This window comes from Berghia stephanieae, chromosome 1, assembly GCF_034508935.2.
Source record: "Berghia stephanieae isolate SIO BIC M18660-M18661 chromosome 1, UCSD_Bste_1.3, whole genome shotgun sequence".
Classification (NCBI taxonomy): domain Eukaryota; kingdom Metazoa; phylum Mollusca; class Gastropoda; order Nudibranchia; family Aeolidiidae; genus Berghia; species Berghia stephanieae.
Window position 1 is genome coordinate 12,648,946 of NC_088360.1, and position 22,500 is coordinate 12,671,445.

The window sequence follows — 22,500 nt, forward strand, 5'->3', positions numbered from 1 at the left end:
AGTAAAAAAAGAATCAAAATGGCGACTGAAATACCTTCATGTGATCAAGTGAATAATATCACTATGAATGCCACAATTTGCTGAAAAATGCCAACACCCACACACAACACACACACACAAACACACACACGCACACACACACACACGCACACACACACACAAACATACACGCAATTAGAACATACATAAGAACACTGATCACCGATTTATCAACACAACGGAAGTAATAATAATACTTGATGTCATAAATAGATGACGCAAATTGAGAACTTTTTACAGTGTCAAAATTAGTTGATTTTGGGAGTCAAGTGTCGTTGTTGGTACATATTTTCTGATATCTGTTTGACTCAACGAACTTTCAAACTGACTTTGAATTATAAAAGGAAATCAAGTTATCTGTTTATCTATCTGTAAAAAAAATACATTTCTAATTTTCAAATCTTTCAGTAGAGTTGTGCGTCGTATCAATTTTTTTATTGACTCAAATAAGCACAATGTTCTCCACAATGATATATTTTTTAAAGAAAGGATATATATATATATATATATATATATATATATATATATATATATATATATATATATATATATATATATATACAAATTTATATACTCATACACATATTATACTGATACGGAGATATAGATAGAGGGGGCTCTGAGGAGTAGGCTATAGTATGTGTGTGTGTGTGTGTGTTCGTGTTGTGTGTGTGTGTGAGAGAGAGTATGTATATATGTATATATGTATGTATGTATATATGTATGTATGTATGTATGTATGTATGTATGTATGTATGTATGTATGTATGTATGTATGTATGTATGTATGTATGTGCGCGCGCGTGTGTGTTTGTGATCCTGTTATAACGTAATCCAAACATTGCTATGCAATAACAAAACACCTTTACCTAATCTTTACCAGAAAACTACAAATTGATACGATTAAGACAACCTTCACCTTGTCAAACCCGAGACTTTAAAAAAATCTCAATTTTAACACTTCATGGCAAGTTGATGGTCATTTCAATCTATCCATACATGAAATTAAATGTTCCTTACCAAAATGAGACAAAAGATGTTTTGTCTTCACTGTCGTTCTTTCCCTAAGCCAATGGTAAAAAACCCTAACAGCTATAATTTACAGTCGGTCTAATGGCCACATTTCCCCTCGTAACATTTGGCAAAAAAACACCCAGCGGGAAGATAGTAAGGTCATTTTCCCACTACGATATTTCCGAATCTAAAAGTTAATTGCCTTATTACCGACCAGACCCAAGGGCCGAAGACCACCCCGTTATTCCGACACATTCCTCTTTTTTTTTTTTAAAATGCATTTTAAAAAAAATAAAAAATCTCTTTCTACATCCCCCCCCCCCCCCCCTCCCCCAAAATCCTCATTTTTCTACCCTCCAATCTCGGCCCATTCAGATAATTTTTGTAAATTTTGGCATTTATCTTTTCTATTTATGTTGATTTTTTTTTCTGCTAATTTATTCATTTACATGCAAAGACACCCGCATTACGGTTGCGCCATTAACATTAGGTGTGACTTTTGCTTGTTTATTTATCTATATATCCTTTCAATTCGACTCTTTTTAAAAGGGTGAAAACGGTTATGTACGCTATCCAGTTTTAAAAGAGACGACAATATCTATAGGATTTTCTTTCTTTTTAAATCACATTATAATTGGTGATGGAAAAAAATTTAACACAAAACAAAACAAAAAATAAAATTATAGTCTTGGTGAACAAATACTATCTTGTCTTCAAAGAACAAAATGACGGTCTGTTTAGGCTAGTCTGTCCCTTCAACTTCGATTTCCTCTTCCCGTGCCCCCCCCCCCCCCCCCCCTCCCCCCCCAAGCCCTTCCCCTCAGTCAACACTTGCCCACACACGCAACCTACCCATCTGTGCTAATTCACACCACACACACACACACACATACACACACTTCTCTCTCTCTCTCTCTCTCTCTCTCTCTCTCTCTCTCTCTCTCTCTCTCTCTCCCTCCCTCTATCTATCTATCTATCTATCTACTATCTATAATAATAATAATAATAATAATAACATTTATATAGCGCTCATTCTCGTGTAAAACACAAGCTCTGGGCACTTTACAATATAAATATCAATTTTAAGTGAAAAAATAAAAAAATAAAATAATAACAACAATAACAATTCATAGCCAAATCAAGGATTCATATAGAGTCAAGAAAAACAAATACAGTAAAAATGTGTCTTGAGATTCTTTTTAAAAGTAGGTAAAGACTTGCACTCCCTCAGACCACGTGGTAGTTCATTCCAAATCTTGGGGCCGAAACAAGCAAACGATCTATCACCAAATTTTGTTCTTGATCTTTTTTTCCGAAATTTTCGTTTGGTCATTACATGATCTTAAAGTGTAATTTTCAAATTTACACATGACCACGTGATCTGTGAGATATGCCGGTGCTATACCAGCCAAACACTTATAAACAAGACACGCTGCTTTGTAATATGTGCGCTTTTCAATGGGCAACCAGTGGAGAGAGGCCAACAAAGGGGTTGCATGATCAAATTTTTTTTTGCCAAAAACTAATCTTGCTGCACTGTTTTGCAGTAGTTGCAATTGTTTAATAGAAGCCTGAGGCAAGTTGACAAGCAGCGAGTTACAATAGTCTAGTTTCGAAAAAATGAGGGAAACAACCAATGTTTTACATGTTCCAATTGCAATATACTGACGGATCGAACTGATTTTCTTCAATTGAAAGTATAAAGATTTACAGAGAGCAGAAATGTGAGCTGACATTTTCATTTCTGAATCAAAATAGACACCCAAATTTTTCACAGTCTTTGAAACTTTGATCTTTTCACCCCCAATCAACACCTCAAGACCATCATTCACCTTCAACTGCCCTCTATTTCCCACAATCATCACTTCTGTTTTTGACTCATTCATTTTCAACTTGTTTGCATCCATCCACTCTTTCACATCCGTCACACATTCTTCCACACGTTTCACAATATTTTCGAGATTTTTAGTTTTATCAGTAGCATAAAGTTGCGTATCATCTGCATAGAGATGATAGCGCAGCCCATGATCAGTGATGACATTAGATAATGGAGAAGTATACAAAACAAAAAGAATTGGACCCAAAACAGAGCCTTGAGGAACACCAAAAGACAATGTATGTTGACGAGAAAGTTTATCTAAAATCATAACCTGTTGCTTTCTGCCATCTAAATAAGATTCAAACCACTGCAAGACAGTCCCAGACAAGCCAAAGGTTATATTAAGTCGTTTAATGAGAATACCGTGATCAATAGTATCAAACGCCGCCGAAAGGTCTAACAATGTCAGAAGAGAAACAGAACCTTTATCTAAAACATCAAGCAAATCACTCGCAACACAGCACAGAGCAGTTTCTGTGCTGTGGTAAGAACGATAAGCTGACTGAAATTTTTCCCATAGATTGTTTTCATGGAGATGTTGTGAAAGACGTCTGAGTACAACTTTTTCAAGGATTTTAGAAAGAAATGGCAGATTTGAGACGGGACGGTAGTTACTAAGGTCATTTACATTGAGATTTTGCTTTTTTATGAGAGGCTTTACAATTGCATGTTTATAGATATCTGGGACTTGTCCTGAGATAAGTGACTGATTTATAATATAAGTTATGCAAGGTAACAATTCAGGAAGACATAATTTCAAAATATTAGTTGGTAAAGGATCTAAATCACATCTATCTATCTATCTATCTATCTATCTATCTATCTATCTATCTATCTATCTATCTATCTATCTATCTATCTTATCTTATCTTCAACTAGTTTCCCGACCCGTCGTTCAAATCGTCCATCTTCGAATTGACACTCTTATCAAAATTTAATTACTTTCAATTACAAAATTGCCGAAGTTTTACAAACCAGTGATTTAGTGATGTAGCCATAATATGTCTTCATTTAACAATCAATTTGGGTGTAATTCAATAAATTTCCATATTCATCAGCCTAAAAAGGAGTTCGACATTTATTGAGATCATTTTCCATATTACTACAATATGGATATTATGAGGTTTATCGTTTTATACACATCTGCTTAGTAGTAGTAGAATATCACAATGCGACTACGAAGCATTCGAAATCAATAATGTTATATATATATAGATAGATAGATAGATAGATAGATAGATAGATAGATAGATAGATAGATAGATAGATAGATAGATAGATAGATAGATAGATAGACAGATAGATAGTGTGATAAATGCGAGATCAACGCAATAGGCAAATTAATCTCGAGTTCCAACTCCAGTCGAAATCTGTATAGAAGTAGAAGTCGATTTAAAGGTAACTTTGATAAAATTCCTTGAAAAAGCAATTCACTCTAAGCCAAATTATTCTAACCAATGCCATTGCAATGTGACATAATAACATTTAATCTTTTTACAGCGCCAATCCCTTACGACATCCAATAATATTAGTCAGTTACGTCATACCTGAATATTACGACTTGTATTGGTTTTTACATACACACTATTCAAGAGTGAAGATCACACGATACCATTTCCAAGCCGTTTTCACACCCGCCCCGAGAGCACGTTTGGAAACCAGGAGAGTAAAAACCGGACAAATACTTATTTATGTAAGACCATACCTCTACGATTTTAAATTGGTTCTAGATATAAAATGCTATTTGGGGCCTCAAATATCGACACCAGGGTGTTTCTCAACACTCAAAACATAAATTTAAGACCCTCCTAATATCAAACACTTGACATTCAAGACTTTGATTTGACTCTTGACTGTCTGGAGATCTAAAATTTGACATTCAAAACTTTCTAGGGATAAGACACATGGTGTTCCAGACGTATCTTATCTGCATCTGTTTCTGTAGCGTATGCTGCAGATACCAATACGACTTCGATGCAGCGGCTTTGACAGTCAGTGGACATAGTCGGTTCGAAACTCTTATAGAGATGTAGTAGTAAAGTTATCGAGGCGGGTTCAGTCAGCAATGGTTTGGACGAGAAAGGAGAGCCGATAATTTTCCGTGGTTCGGATGGGTATTTCGAAAACACATCCGTTGTTTCTCACAAGTTTTTCAATGATGTTTGTTCCATGCTCTACAAACTCCGAGTTTTCATTTTTCGTTCTTAGAACATTCTTGTGAGATTGTTGAACTTCCGTCACGAATGATTTTGAACATAGCTGTTAAGATAAGCATATCTGGTAGCCCTTTGTCCCTAAACATTTTTGTTTGCATAGCCAGGTGTTCAGGCGACTTCCTGAAATTGTAATATGCCTACTTGAAGAATTCGTGATTTTCTGAGAAAATGATGATACATTTTCTGAAGACCTGAGACAAAATCTCAAAACATTCTGAAGATTTGACACTTGACAGAATTTATGCATTTCTGTTTTGTATGTCACCGTTATAAACTAATTTGGCACACCTGCATAGAGCATTTTTAATTCATTCATGCAACGGATAAAATTAACGGTTTTATCCAAATTCGTCATTCGTCTTTTTATTTAGGATAATTAAACTTAAAAAGATAATTCTAATTATTACATCAAACATCTTAATGTCGAGCTCTAGTCCTTGTATTAATTTTGGTTAACTTTTGGTTAAATTTAGAATTTTGTGTTAAATTTTGGGTAGTTAGAATATCTTCAATGCTAATTTTTTTTTGGTCAATAGAAAATCAACGCGGAGATTTAGGTATTCAGAAATTCATAACTCGTATATCAATAAAATGACTCCAAATGTTAGCAACCGAGCTATCAAATTGTCAGCTCGATCCCTTGCCTACAAATGGAATTAAATTAACAAGTATGATATCAATAAAGACATTGTTGTGCCAGCTACTTCTTTTTCATCATCATCATCATCATCATCGTCGTCGTCGTCGTCGTCGTCGCCGCTATTTCAAATTCTGACCTTCATACAAGAGGTGCCCACACAAAATCAATCGTTTGATATAGTTATATCTTATGTCCCAGGAGGCAAGCCCCGACAAGCGCTACACTAGCTGGACAATGCTGGCCACGTATGTATGCAAACGATTTTATACGATTATATATGTATATTAATATATATGCAAGAATACTTGTCCACTTTCGCCGATGCTTGTTTCATTATAAGCTTGATTTACAATCTCCAAGCTCAGCATTAGCTAGTTCCGCTGTCAATTTTAAACGTTTTCTTCTTCATTCCTCGAATTAATCATCACAATTTGTGAATGGTTTGAACAAGCTAATTTAATTTTAGCAAGGGGACACAGCATAAAGTCCATACTAAATAAAACAATAAGAACACTCACATTTCCCAAGTTTACCATGCTCAATGCGCTTCATACGACATCATAGATAAATTTCATACAGGGCAAGGCATCCTTTTTGTATCATCTTTTACAATAACTGTCACTACCTACTGGCAGATACTCATTCACACCACAGTTAAGTGGGGAAATGTACGTAAAGAACTTTACTCAAGGACACAACGCCGGGATCAGACTTTTCTCAACGATCACGATCGCCCAATCGACCACTGACCACGATTAATATTGCTTTACTTTTGTGACAAGACCAAAGTACCACTAATCCACAAAACAAATTACTTGTGCAAGATGGCTTCTAATTGACGGTTCTAGTAAGTCGACCTTTGTCGGTGATCACACACAACTGCATTATAATTTCAAACAGGTACATCATTATCGATGAAGAAAATGGGGAAAAAACGTGATTAAATCCTTCGGGCCTTACCATCATCTCATCTCACATTCTTCTTCCTTGCATGATTCAACATGCTTTATTTTGTTGACAAAGGGTCAACCGAATATTCCACTTCATTTGTCTTAGAGAATTAAATTGAAACTTCCATTATACTTTTTTTCATTGTTATTTAATTCTTTTTTTAAATATGTTTTAGTTTGTTAAGCTTTTTGATGGTTTACTTTTTGGTCATTATATTTCATTTTTATCATCATTTGCTTAATTATTTTTAGAAACGCATTAGTCTATGACAATGCCCAATGTATTTTTCAAGAAGTGGATAAATAAAGTTCATCTTATCTTATCTTCTTCAAACTTCAAGCAGCAACATATTATGTACTATATTATCAATATCGGAAATCCAATTTCCAAACATCAATCGCATTTTTGAAGGCGGCCCAGCCGCTTCATACCACTACTACCGCCGCCACTATTAGTTGCTGGCCAAAGAACTTGATGCCCACACAACCAAATCAACTACCAGTATTGTATCCCCTGTCCCGAGAGACTAAACTGCAAGAGGATACACTATACGGGCAACGCTAGCCACGGATAATATTATGAATCTTATCATATGAATACGCACCATTTCTATCTATATTCGTCTTTGCTTTTTGAAGAACATCGGAGCTGCAACCCATCATGTCAGTAAGTCAGGGTTAAACTCAATTCTGACTTCAGTTTTCTTACTCCGACCTTTTCTATTTAAAAAATGATAAAGGTCCTTATAATTATCAGTGTATCAGTTATGATGCTGTAAAATAATGAAATATTAGGAAAGGAGATTCTTTGTCATGAAATTTAATAGGGAAACACATTTGGACACATTTAAAGACTTAGTAAACTGCATTTGTGAAAACATCATTAAAATATCAATGAAAAAAAAATCAAAGAGAGAAACAGAACTTTAGAACGTCTGCCAGGATATTTTAAAGACCATATAAAGCGGGAGAATCCGAGAGAAAAAAATCGGAAGTTGGCAACTCTTGACTATACATTCCGGCTTTTCATTCTTATTACGACGACGACGACGACTACTACTACTACTACTACTACTACTACTACTACTACTACTACTACTACTACTACTACTACTACTACTACTACTACTACTACTACTACTACTACTACTACTACTACTACTACTACTACTACTACTACTACTACTATCACCATCCCCACCCGAACCACTATACGTGATAAATTTAATCAAAATCGGGCATCAGTGTTATTGGATCCTCTGGGAAAAGCGAATGACGTATAACGTTGATTATGCTCTGTGCCACCTGTGTGCAATGCCAACATTCCATCCTAAAAAAAAAACCTTTTTATGTACCCCGCCCACCAGTTCCGACCCCTACCAAAATCCAATTCCCATGATACAATTTGAGAGCAATGGACAGATGATGATGATGATGATGATGATGATGATAACGATGATGATGAAGATGATGACGATGACGGGTGATGATTATGATGATGACGACGACGATGATGAATGATAATGATGACAACGACGACGACGATGATGATGATGGATGATGATGATGATGATGATGATGATGATGATGATGATGATGATGATGATGATCGGACGACCACATACCTGCACTTGGCTGTCGTTGCTCGATGCCAGCGATATGTTATCGGACGCCTTGATGGGTAGATTGAAGGAGACGCTGGAGGAGGAATGTCGGCGGTATCTGTCATGGGCACAATTGTTTGGGATTTTGTAGGCACAGCGCTTGTGGAAGTTTAGGCCACAGCCTGAGGAAATAAGAAAATATAATAAACAAAATAACTCAAGATATTTAGAAAAGCTGGAGTTCCTAATATTTATGTATTGTAAAGCTAGGAAAGTGAAAAAATTAAAACTTTCGTTTCTTTGGTTGTTTTTTTAAAAAGTCATTTAAACAGCTGTAATATTTTCTCTACTCTAGCACGACACCGCTCTCTAAAAAAAGGTGTACATTATTCATGGAAGGGGCGAATGGTTTTTAACGATTCTACCTAATATGATAATCGTTGGATCAGGATAAATGATGAATATAAAATGATTTGCAGAGGTTGGAAGATGATATTTTGTCAAAACAAATTAGTTGATTGACAAAGTATGATGTAAATAAATAAATAACAAATTACACAGATCATTTTCTCCTGGAAAAATGACCAAAGAATAAAGGAAATTGTATGACAAAGGACAAGAACAAAAAGAGAAAACGTAACAGCGAGCGAACGATCGAGAGAGAGGAGAGAGAGAGAGAGAGAGAGAGAGAGAGAGAGAGAGAGAGAGAGAGAGAGAGAGAGAGAGAGAGAGAGAAATTGAATGTTAGTGAGAATAAAAACATGCGTAAGAGTGTGTTTTTCTTGTGCGAGCGCGCTTCTGTGCTGATAGCCGTCGAATGGGGAATTCCGCGTGTTCTTCTGTTCAGTTTCAATTGCCATTGAAGCTTGAAGGGAATAGAGGCTATGCTGAACAAATCAATCATCAAGAAGATTTGTATTGCAATATTTCTTTTTCTATGATCCCATTTTGTGTCTTCTTCCCTCTCGCTCTTATCGTAAACAGAAAATGCGATCACAAAGGCATGCACAATCTGAGTTTGCCTTATTGTATTCCTTATGGGCTTTCCGCGTCTCTGCCAAAGGACTGAGACACTTCGGCTGCTTCTGCCTCTAATCTTGTCTTTGACGCTCAAATGTGACGTTTTCGATTAGTGATAATGGACGCACAGAGACCTATTCTCTTGTCTGTTTCGATTTTACATGAAGTGGTATCGTTTCAGAAAGTAGTAGTAGTAGTATAGTAGTAGTAGTAGTTTAGTATAGTAGTAGTAGTAGTAGTAGTAGTAGTAGTAGGTAGTAGTAGTGTCGTCGTAGTAAGTAGTAGTAGTAGTAGTAGTAGTAGTAGTAGTAGTAGTAGTAGTAGTAGTAGTAGTAGTAGTAGTAGTAGTAGTAGTAGTAGTAGTAGTAGTAGTAAGTAGTAGTATAGTAGTAGAAGTAAGAAGAGAAGAAGAGAAGAGGATGATGAAGAAGGAGGAGGAGGAGGAGGAGGAGGAGGAAGAGGAGGAGGAGGAGGAGGAGGAGGAGGAGGAGGAGCATGCTATGTTCTTTTTAGCTAGAGGAGACCAAACTTACCGTCACACTTGAGTCCCTGCTTCACCAGGCCGAACAACATCTCCCCACAGAAATCACAGAAGTGTGGCGACTTGTACGAGTGAACGAAAAGGAGATGGGGCCGGATCTGAAGCTCTTCCATGGTGGCTTGCTCTGGAAGAGGAAAAGACAAAACAGTGGTATTAGTAAATTTATTTTTTTAAATGACTAAAAGTCGAACAAAAAAACAAACTTTAGCTTTTTATAAAATATATTAATTAAAGCCTTCGATTATGCGAACCACTCAAAAATGATTGACACTGTAAAAGAAATGAACTGCCATTATAAAATTGTAAACTTGATCTCGAATTTAGACCTCAATCAGTCTCGTTCTGATGAGACTGAACAAAACTAGATCTGAGATAGATATGCTGACGACACTGCACTCCCGTCAACAAAGCTTTTTTGGATAAGACATAGTGCTCATAAATGCTAAAAAGTCACAAGCAATGAACACTGATAAAAGTCCAAAACCTAAAAAGGTGGTTGATGGAGAAAAACTGGTGAATTTCAACAACTTTGTATATCTTGGGATAAGAATAGAGGAAAATGGAAAATCGACCCCTGATATCCAAAGGAGGATAGCACTTGACAAAACAAAATTGACAAAAACGATGACATTATGTAAAAGTGAAAGCATTCAATGAAAAAATGAAAATATTAAGAACATCCATATTTCCAACAGCACAATATGTATGTGAATCATGGACAATCACAAAAAAAAACGTTGAAATCAAAATCAATGCATTTGAAATGAAATGCTACCGGAAAATTCTCCGCATTCCCTGTACAGCAAAGGAAACTGATCAAAATGTGAAAGAGTCCCTGGGTATTAAGGAGCCATATGTTAGATACAGAAACTAAAGCTTGATTTTTTTTTATTATCAAGAGACTTGACACCATTGAAAACAATTTCTAGAGGGTATTGTGGAGAGTAAAAGAGGGAGAGGGAGACCAAGAAGATGGTCACAAGACATCAGCGAATGTATGCATAAGCCAGTGACTGAATGTGGAAGGATGGAGCAGGACAGAAGCTCGTTTCGGTTTGCAGTTGCGGAGGCCACACCCAGGAATGATGATGATGACGACGATGGTGATGATGATAATTTAATTAAACGCGCTTAAAGCGAAAGGGTCCCACGCCCCAAGCCAACAAAGCATTGAACATGTAGGACGAGACACGATACCTATAAGGCGCTATTACATTTTTTTTTCAACACATACAATGTGCGAGTGCCACATCCGCAAGACAACGAAGTCCTGATGGACATGTAGAGGAAGTAGCAGAAAATTAAGAACTGCGGCACATCGCCTTAGTTTATAGTGCTTTGTGGTTTTGCATTATGACCTTGACTCCTGACCTGTCTGTCCTTGGTTGGAGTCCTGCTGTAGGTGGCTCAAAGTTGTTGGAAAGACTCCTTACTCACATTAGGACGATCAGAAATGGCTTTCATCACCAAAAAAAAAAAATGATCGTAAAAGGATACCTTGAATAATTCTTAAAAGCCGTGAAAATGGAACATGTCTCGATCTCAATTTAGTCCAGTACTTTATTAACCCACACGACCACTGCTGCGCTTAACCATGAGTGTATTTCTAGTCCATAACACTCATAAGAGTAATGAGGTTTAAATGGATAACAAAACCAACACATTCATTCAAACGGAACTTTGAACGCATCGAAATTTAATAATATTGTCTTTCAAGCGGATGATTAATAATTAAATTCATAATACATTCTTAATTCACTTATTATTATCATCATTTTGGCGTTTCGCAAAACAATCTGAGATGTCTTCAGATTGCCCAAAACAGCGCTGCCAGACTAGTATTCATGAAGCGTAGGTGCGACTCTGCCGGACCTCTACTTCATGACCTGCATTGGCTGCCTGTTGAGAAAAGGATTAAATTCAAAGCCTGTGTTTTAGTGTCTTGAAGGTACTGCCCCTTCCTACCTTTCGGAACTAATTGAAAGATATTCAAAACCCCGCCCCTTACGTTCGGCCAGTGATTCCACAAAACTAGTTGTCCTTCGAATTCGGAAAAATGCTGGAATGAGATCCTTTTCTCATTTCGGACCCTCTATTTGGAACGCCTTACCGCAGAGCATTCGTGAAAAAGAATCTTTGTCTATTTTTATACGTTCGCTTAAAACATATCTGTTTCGATTTAAGTAGATGGTATGAGAAGCAAGATAGGTTTGGTTTGTGTTGTGTGTGTGTGTGCTTGTGTGTGTAATTTGTAATTTAAGCGCTTAGAGTCTGGTGTCTCGGAGTCATAGCGCTAGATAAGTTTTCAGCATTATTATTATTATCATCATCATCATCATCATCATTATTATTATTATTATTATTATTATTATTATTATTATTATTATTATTATTATTATTATTATTATTATTATTATTATTATTATTATTATTATTATTATCATCATTATTATTATTCTTGTTGGGTTTTTTTGTTTGTTTTTTTTTTTTTTTTTTTGGGGGGGGGGGGGGTTGTTTTGTTATGTTTTTTTGTGTTGCTATTGAATGCTTCTCTTTGACATAAAAATGACTTATAAATGAACAAAATAACTACCACAGCCCGAAACAACAACAGAAACCAATCAAACTCCGTATTAAAATTGTTTTTGTTCTTGACTGAGGAAGGGGTTGAGTCCGAAACGCCAAAGCTTCGACAAATGTGATATTAGTTTTGAAGTAGCAATACATCATGGATATAACTGCCGAAATATTTTGAGGCTTGGTCATATTCAAGAAAGCGGCTGTTTTAAGATGGGATAGAAGCAACCCATTGGATTCCCATAACCTTTACAAAGAGCCACAAGTGATTTTTAATTCTGCACGAAAAACAAAGTTATCCGTTGAACATTTTGTAATATAAATCTGGCTACTAGACAAACACATATAGGAAATAATGTACAGAAATGTATATAACAGCTTTAAAAAAAAAACCCAAACAAATAATGTTTCGAGCTCAAAACCCCTATTCAGTCAATAGCAAAACAGTAAAATCCAGACAGAAAGACAGAGGTCAATCAGGACTGAAAGTGATGTGTAACATTTTAACTCTGGATTTAAAGAGATGTCTCAACGTTTGCATTGTTTTCTTACTGACCGAAGAAGGGGTTTGAACCCGAAACATTCCGTGTTTGGTATTTTGGTACTACTTTAAATTCTATTTAGATTAATTATTACATTTAATGTCTTAAAATTGGTGTAGTGTTGTTAAATTTGGTCAAATCATAATGCATTTTATTTATTTTATTTTATTTTTTTTTTTTACAAAATATTACGTTTTAGAATCTTGATCCAGAGTTTTAAAAATTAATTAAAAATTAAGTACATATTAAGTACATGTAAATACATTTTTTATATTTCAAATCCCCCCCCCCCCACACACACACACACACATCTCAAAAGTAAAATTTAACCAATTAAAAACTTGTATAAGTGGCAAGTCTGTTTATTTTGCTATTTCCATCCATAGAAACATCAGTGCGGAATCTACTATATCTCTATCTTTCTTCCTTTTTAAATTTTTTTTTAAAAGTAACCAAGGCATTGGTGTGACTTTTATAAAGTGTCGTAATCGCAGCTTACGCCTCAAATAAAACAATTTGACACCCTAGAAAGACATGACATTGGCTGAGTGAGAGTGAAATCATCATCATTGCCTTTTTCACCCTGGGTCAGGTATAGGCCACAGACAAACAGTTTCCATCCTTCTCTATCCTGAGCCAACTTTTTTATCTCATTCCAGGTCTTACCACTTCTCTGTATATCAGCTTCTTTAATTCTTCTCCATGTTCCTCGTGGCCTTCCCCTTGATCTTCTGCCCTGAGGGTTCCGGTCCAATACTTTCTTTGTTATAGTTGAGTCATTCTTTCTAAGCGTGTGTCCAATCCACCTCCATCGTCTTCTTCCTATATCCTCTCCCACTGGTTTCTGCTGTGTTCTTTTCCATACTTCTCATTTTTTATTCTATCCATCCATTTTATTCTGAGTAGCTTACGCATGCACCTGTTTACAAAAATCTGTACCCTCCTTATACATGCCTGTGATGCGTTCCAAGTTTCACATCCATACAGTAGGACAGACTTCACGTTTGAGTTGAAAAGTCTTAGCTTTAGTTGAAGGGAGATATCTTTAGTTCTCCAAACTCTGTTCAAAGATGTGAATGCAGCCTGTGCCTTTCCTATTCGTGCTTTCACCTCTGCTTCCGTGCCTCCATCCTTGTCAATTATACCTCCGAGATAGCAGAAAGTGTCTATATCTTCGAGTTCCTGATCTTTTACTTTGATCTGCTCCCTTTGACGCGTACCTATCCTCAAGACCTTTGACTTTGCAGGATGTATTCTTAGACCAATTGATTCCGAGAGGCTGTTTATAATTGTGGTTTTTGCTTGCATCTGGTCCTGGGTGTGGGACAAAAGAGCCAGATCATCTGCAAAATCCAGATCATCCAACTGTGTCCAGGGGGTCCACTGTATCCCATTTCTTCTCCCTTTGGAGGTTTCCTTCATTAGCCAATCAATGGCAAGGATGAACAGGAATGGAGAGAGCAAGCATCCCTGCTTGACACCAGTCTTAATTTCAAAGCTGTCAGTAAGCTGATCTTCATGTACAACCCTGCAACTTGATCCTTCATACATTTCCTTAACGAGGTTTACTATCTTTTCAGGGAGTCCATAATGTGCCAGAATTTTCCACAATGTTGCTCTGTCAATACTGTCGAAAGCCTTCTCGTAATCCAGAAAGTTGACAATAAGAGGAGAGTTCCATTCTATAGACTGTTCCACTATGACTCGCAGAGAGGCAATCTGGTCGGTGGTTGAACGGTTTTTCCGAAAACCTGCCTGTTCGTCCCGCAGTTTAGCATCTGTTGCATTCTTAATTCTCTCTAAAATAATACGGTTGAAAACCTTTCCTGGGATAGAAAGAAGAGTGATGCCTCGATAATTATTACAATTACTGAGGTCCCCTTTCTTTGGAAGCTTGATAAGATGTCCTTCCTTCCAATCCTTTGGGAATATCCCGTCATTCCAGATTCTCTCAAATAGTGGGTGCAGGGCCTCAGCATTTCTTTCCGCATCAACTTTGAGAGCCTCCGGTGGAATCTGGTCTGGTCCAGCAGCTTTCCCCCTTTTCATCTTGTTAATGGCACCCACAATCTCTGCTATCGATGGTGGATCACAGCTAATTGGTAGCTCATTCCTTGCAGGCAAAATTTCTGGCTGGTTGTCTGGTGGTGGTCTGTTCAGAAGGCAGTTGAAATGTTCCCTCCATCGTTCAGATTGAGCCTCTTTTCCAAAAATAGTTTTCCCATCTTTGTCTTTGACTGGTACCTCTGGTTTCCCATATTTTCCAGCAAGTGTCTTGGTAGTTTGATAAAGGATCCTCATGTGTCCTCCAGTCGCTGCTGCTTCTGCTTTCTCTGCAAGTCTGTTCATGAATGCTTCCTTGTCTTTCTTCACAGATCTTTTGACTTCCTTAGCTATGGCTCGATACTGCTCTTGTGCATCCAGTCTTGAAGCCCTTGTTCGGCTTGCATTCACTTGTTCCTTCCTTGTTCTCCTCTTTTCAATAAGGTCCAAGGTGGTTGGACTTATCCATTCTTTATGTTCCGATTTCTTTACCCCAATACCTCGTGGCAAGTTGTTATGTAGACTTCCTTGATCTTTGCCCAATGTGACTCTACATCTATGTCCTCCTCGAGCTCAGTAAGAGGTTGGAATCTATTACTCAATTGTAGTTTGAATTCCTCATTCTTTTCCCCATCAAGTGCATTCACCTCGAATTTTCTTCTTGTATGTGATCTGGCCCCGTGTTTTCTGAGTCGGAGCTTAAGCTTTGCCAATAGCAGGTGGTGGTCTGATCCAACATCTGCCCCTCTCCGTACTGTCACATCTTCCAATGAACGTCTGAATCTACGAGAGATACAAAAATGATCAATCTGATTCTCTGTCACACCATCTGGTGAGACCCAAGTTGCTTTGTGGATCCTCTTATGGGGGAACACTGATCCTCCAATCACCAAACTGTTAAATGCACAGAAATTTGCAAATCTCTCACCATTATCATTCATTTCTCCCATGCCATGACGTCCCATGATACCTTCATAGCCTACGTTATCCTGTCCCACTTTTGCATTAGCATCTCCCATCAATATGTTGATGTCTTTCCTTGGCAACTTGTCAATGACTTGTTGTAGCAGACCATAAAATGTATCTTTGTCCTCATCTGTTTCATCATTTGTTGGGGCATAGATCTGTACAATGTTCATGCTGATCTTCTTACTCCGTGTTGTAAAGGACGCCATGATGATCCTTTCTCCGCATTGTTCCCATCCTCTCAGTGACTTCTGGGCAAACTTGCTTAGAATTATTCCTACTCCCTGTGTATGAATCCCGTCCCCTCTCCCTGAATATAAAATCTTCTCCCCAGACTTGAGGTGTTTCTGTCCGGATTTTATCCAGTGGGTTTCGCTTACTCCAAGTATATGCAGCCTGTATCTTCTCATCTCAGTCACAACTTGAGAGCTTTTTCCTGCTTCATACATGGTGCGAACGTTCTACGACGCAATTCGAAGCTGCTTGTTTGGCGAAGACGTCATCGGGTCAGCAGAGTCCTTTCGGCTTTGTCTGTTGTCCTTCATAAATTCTGTAATTCCAGAAACTCTTCGGTCGCCCAAGCTAAAAAAAGGATTTGGTTTGTCTGTCTGTGTTTCTGTAACAGTTTGAGTTTAACGGAAAGGGGTGTTAACCCTTTGCCAACCCCCAACCTGGAGGACCAGGTGACTCAAAGATGGGAGAATCACACACCATTAGTCGCCTTTTACGACACGCTGGCTTGGCGTTGGGCTATTCTTGACCCTCTCAGTTGAGGGACCCCGGACACCACACGGAGTGAGAGTGAAATGTTTATCTAATTTTCCTTGTGGTCAGCCAAGTGGGTCAGGGAAGGCTAGGAGTGGGGGGGGGGGGTAAGTTTGCCAAATGGATAAAACAGTGGAATTGTTATTGGTCATGATGGTGTAGTGGATGATGACGATGATGATGATAACGATGACGACGAGACGAGCGTTTGCAGACATGTCCAATAATAGGACGACATCCAAGGCTGGCTGGCGTTCAGGGTGAGATGTCATGGAAACCCAGCAGAGTGTTAAAAACATTCCATTTCATAGCCAAAGGTACTGATATTAAATTATCAGCTATTGGTCTTTCTGATCAGATTGACTGTCAGAGTGTTGAACTAATATCGCGTTGATTGACTACGCACAAACATAGATACACACTTATACATATAAACACGCCATAATCATTGATCATAATATGTTCATAAATACACATTTAGACATACAAACACACATATGAAACGTAAGCAGTTGCAAACAGATTTTTAAAAAACAACAACCCCCCCCCCCCAAACAAAAACAGCAACACACACACACACACACAAGCAATAAATAACTAATTCTTTCAACATGGCACAAAAACGCAACAAACTAAAATAACCCTAAAATAACCTTATTATTATTATTATTATTATTATTATTAATAATAATAATAATAATAATAATAATAATAATAATAATAATAATAATAATAATAATAATAATAATAATAATAATAATAATAATAATAATAATAATAATAATAAAAATAAAAATAAAAATAATAATAATAATAATAATAATAATATAATAAGAAGAAGAAGAAGAAGAAGAAGAAGAAGAAGAAGAAGAAGAAGAAGAAGAAGAAGAAGAAGAAGAAGAAGAAGAAGAAGAAGAAGAAGAAGAAGATAGAGAGGAGGAATGAGATAGTGGATTATGGTGGATTTCCCTCGGTCCGAAAATCCATAAAAGTCAAAAGTTGTATAAAATTATTTGTCTTTTTGTGATATATGACATGAATACTATCGTTTGGCATTGTATCATAATATAATATAATATAATATAATATAATATAATATAATATAATATAATATAATATAATATAATATAATATAATATAATACAATACACTACAATGATCCAATATATTATAACAAAGGCGAACCAAAAGAAAAATGGGGTGAGGAGTGAGAGTTAACATTTCCAGGCAGTCCAGAGTGAACAAAAGTGTTTTGTCATAGTAAAGCAGACAAGGGAGAAGTGGAGAAGGCGACGCTTGATTTCTGGACCTCACCATGAAAACCATGCCAATTAATAGAAGTGAGCCCAAGTATCCACTAGCACTAATTGACTGTGCGGAGATATTCTACCACCTATGCTGAGACTCAAATGTAGAGCTTGGTTCTAACTACATCTCAGTGGCGTGAAGTCATGGCATAGAAGGAAAAGAAAGATCGTAAAAAATACCTCTTTGCCACCCGAAGGGTAAATGCAAAAATGTTTAAGTTTTAAATTTATTGCTACAGGCTACAAAATAAATATAAAACAACTCAAAGATTGTTTTTTTATTTTTTATTTTTAAGGGTTTTACGGCGCTTGCAACACATTTAGGTTATATCAGCGCCAGTAAAAAGGAAGAAAATGGGATAGTTAAAGGTTCTTGAATTACAAATAAAGCACCCAAGAAAAAGTAAGACATAGGGAACTGGGAACAAATTGGGATCAGATGTAGATTCCAAGAGCATACTATCAAAGTAATTAGTTTGAGACCACCTATAAGTCTCATCCGGACACAAGCATAAAATCCAACAAAGAGGAATACACTCAAATGCTTACGTTAAACATTAAAAATAACAAATATAATAATACATAACAGAGATGATTTACAAGGAAAAAATATCACCTCCCAAAACAATAGCTATGCATTTGACTGTTTCCCTCCCGCCAGGACTCCGACGAGGGCCAGGAAAAAAAACCAAGTAATCCCATTCCAAGACAAAGACAGAAAGCATGTTGGATAACAGATATAAGGCGATAGAAGACACAGTATGTACCTCCCCGCCCGCTACAGGAGGTCAGGATCCCCACCCAGAACAACTCAAAGCGTATGGTTTCCATCCATATTTCTATGCATTGTCACATTAACATGGTAAGTGATGAAGAGGTATTTTTTGGTGAATCATTCACATAATTCTTACAAAAATTACAATACTCACCAAACTTAATCTAAAATTTTGATTTACAATTCCGACTCAGGATGAAAATATATCTGAATGTGGTCAACCCTGACACTATCTAACTATGACTATACCTATTGTCTGCATAGAAGTGGCAGTTCTAATATCGACTAAATTGACAAGGCAGGTCACGTAATACCAAAAATATGACCCATCGCGTTATTCTGTATTAGGTCGGAAGGAAACATGAATTAAACTGAGCTTAAAGTTAAATGATTAGAATTTGGATATTCAATCTTTCTTTTAGTTATTTATTTTTCTTCTTTGTTGTTGTTGTTGTTGTTGTTGTTGCGAGTTACACAGCACAGTACATATTGCATTCTACTATGCTAGTAGGGACATACAAAGTGCGATGCTACAAAAACAATTTTGTTAAGCGGTTTAGGCTCTCACCTAATTTTGTCCAGCATCCCTTGCATTTGACTAAGCGTTCAAGTTCAGTGAAACTTTTGCTTTCAACGTCCGTGAAAAGGGAGCCCCCTGGACTCTGAATAGACTGAGCCTTCATTGGCCTCACTAGACGATCGGCCTTCGCGCGAGTTAAATAAACAAAACGTATACTACTCAATGAATATACTTATTTTAACTCAAAGACTCTTAAGTAAGCCCTAACATTGAACTTTAAGCATCAATATCAACATGACATACGGTAATATAATATTGAGACGAATGATCGTAAATCATTTCCTCCATATCAAAGTCTGTCTGAGACAGGACTATGAGACAGAATCAAATGAATCATAAGAAAAAGAACCCCGAAAGTCTCGACTTAGAATCAGACAAAAGACTCTGCGACATCACTCATGAAATCTGGACACGAAGTTGATTAAGAAATAAAAAACAAAAACAACTGTCTTCAATAAGAATACATTGGAAATATGTACTGTGTCTCTTTAGTATTTATCATAGAAGATAGGTCAATGGAGGTACCAATGATATTGATGCCATGTGTTTACTCACAACATCCTCCAGCCTGATCTAACGTACCAACACATAAAAAGTATGTGTAGTCTTGAACGTCTATAGTCTGAATGAAATCATTTAGTGAGAACTAATCATTAAAATTGCTGTCTAAATAGCAAAGAACTGAGAGAAGTCAATTTCGTTCCTTTTATAGAGGAAACCCAGTCATTCCACCATAAAGACATAAAGAACGCAACTACATTCCATAAACAAACCCCCCCCCCCCCCTCCAAAAAAAAATTTTTTTAACCCAAACAAACAAAACAAAACAAACAAACAACAAAAAATAACCAAAAAAAAAAATTATAATAATAAAAACAAAAACAAACTCCACTCGCATTGTCAATCTGGTCTTATCACACTGCGACAGGCTGGACAGAGGCGTTGGGTACGCGAGGGAAACGAGCAATGTTAGTCTTACCACCAGTCTTCAGTATTTCACACACTAGATGTCACCTATGCTCAAGACCATTCCATCCAAACTACAGCATACTGAGAAAGACAGAAAGGAAGGGAAAGAAAAGAGAGAGAGAGAGAGAGAGAGAGAGAGAGAGAGAGAGAGAGAGAGATAAATAGATAGATAGATAGATAGATAGATAGATAGATAGATAGATAAGATAGACATGATAGATAGATAGAGTAGATAGATAGATAGATAGATAATTATATATAAAATATATTAACAACAGATATATAATAGTAATAGATAATAGTAATTAGATGATAGTAGACAGATGATATACATATATAATAGATTAATAGATATAGGTATAATAGATAGTGATATAATAGATAGATAGAAGTAACTGATAGATGATAGATATATAGAGATAGTAATATAGAACTATTGATAGATAATAGATAGCTAGCATAATAATAATAGATAGATAGATAGAATATAATGATAAACATATAATATGATAATCAGATAAGATTAATAGATAGATAGATAGATAGATAGATAGACATATAGATAGAGAAGAAGGGATGATAGTTATTGAAAACGCAAATTTCCCGATGACAATCTTGGAGCTTACAATACAAAATAGATAATTTCCCAACAATTTTCAAGGGAGACTGTAAATATCAACATGTGACCCACTGCTTCAAAACGGTTTTATGCAAAGGCGATTGAGATGCTAAAATTCGAAAGATAGAGAACAATATGGCATGATGCCATACATTGATGATCTGAGTACAATAGATATAGTTCCCTATAATTGGGAAAACTAAAATTTCACATCTGACGTCATTTTGATTTTAAAATTAGATTTTGTCATTGGTTCACACAATACCGTTTTGAGACGATCGACCACATACTTAAAAATCGTGTTTCAAAATCAAACACAGAAGAGGACAAAAAGCAACGTGTACTTATTTGCCAGCTTATTTTCCTAAAATTGTTGTGGGTTCATTGTATGTAATTAATTATGGAAATACTCTCAAACCAACGCAAAATTAATATATTCCATTACAACATGTTAAATCAAGCCGATAATTGCGTTCGATTATCAGACTTGCAAATAAGTACACGTCGACAAAAAGGATTTAAGTAAAATAAAAATAAATAGATAAATAAACAAACAAACAAACAAAAAAAGGAAGAAAAAAAAGTAGTTGACAAGACATCCCAATCACCTGCAGCCAAATCGTTGCAGCTGGAGCTGAGTCTGGTAAGCTGTACACATGGTGGTGAATTTCTGGCCATTTTCCCCCACGCTCAATCCTCTTTAGCTGTCACCAGTCACAAACTACTATCGACCAATGTTTAGAGATTCACAGGGCAAACAATATAAACCAATCCCATGACACGCTCGGTGGTGTTCATAAGATCTTTAGTTTGATGGGGGTCAACCCAATAGCATGCACCCTCTCATTGATTAAAAGAGTCATGGCAATCTTTCAAATTAAAACTTGAATGGCGAGCCTGGATATTTCAAACGAGAATGTTTCACAATATTTGTCTGAATATAACTATCCGACCTGCCACAGGCAGCTAACGAATAACTCTGGGAAAATCAGAATTTGAAGAATCTATATCAACCTAAAATCCATACTGTTCACTCTTCCATAGATGAAATTTCCATAATTTTCACACTTATATGAACTTTCTATGATTGTCACCCTTAGTTGTATGAAATTCCATCTTATAATGCTTTAGAACTAATGCAATATGAACTTGTATACATTTCTGAGTAATGTAGCAATATATTCACCAGTTCTCATCTAAAACGACTTACAAAATTCAAATCTGTCCAAATTTGAATAATCTGGATATACCGACTTAATCTGTATAGGTGTCAGGTCAGAGTTTCCATCAAGAAAACAACAACAGAAATTTAGACTTCAATAGGGAAGAAAAAACGTGACGTCACACTTTCTACTTTTCCGGTTCCAATGTCCTTGGAAGTGTGCATGTAACCACTCCTTCGGGGAACTACTAATGAATAGGTTACAAATTGAATCATAAGGATGCATAGTTAA

General features: G+C 36.5%; 1 protein-coding gene across 8 annotated transcripts in view; it reads right to left on the reverse strand.

Annotated features, from left to right (window-relative positions):
• Positions 1-22,500, reverse strand: part of LOC144968175 (serine/threonine-protein kinase D3-like) — a 186,242-nt gene that overhangs the window by 44,361 nt on the left and 119,381 nt on the right. For all 8 annotated transcript variants that reach the window (XM_078906268.1, XM_078906259.1, XM_078906248.1 and 5 more), the window contains exons 3-4: positions 9,896-10,027; positions 8,364-8,524 (exon numbers count right to left, since the gene is read on the reverse strand). In XM_078906268.1, the coding sequence (XP_078762394.1) occupies positions 8,364-8,524; positions 9,896-10,027 (293 nt within the window). The remainder of the gene's footprint in view (positions 1-8,363; positions 8,525-9,895; positions 10,028-22,500) is intronic.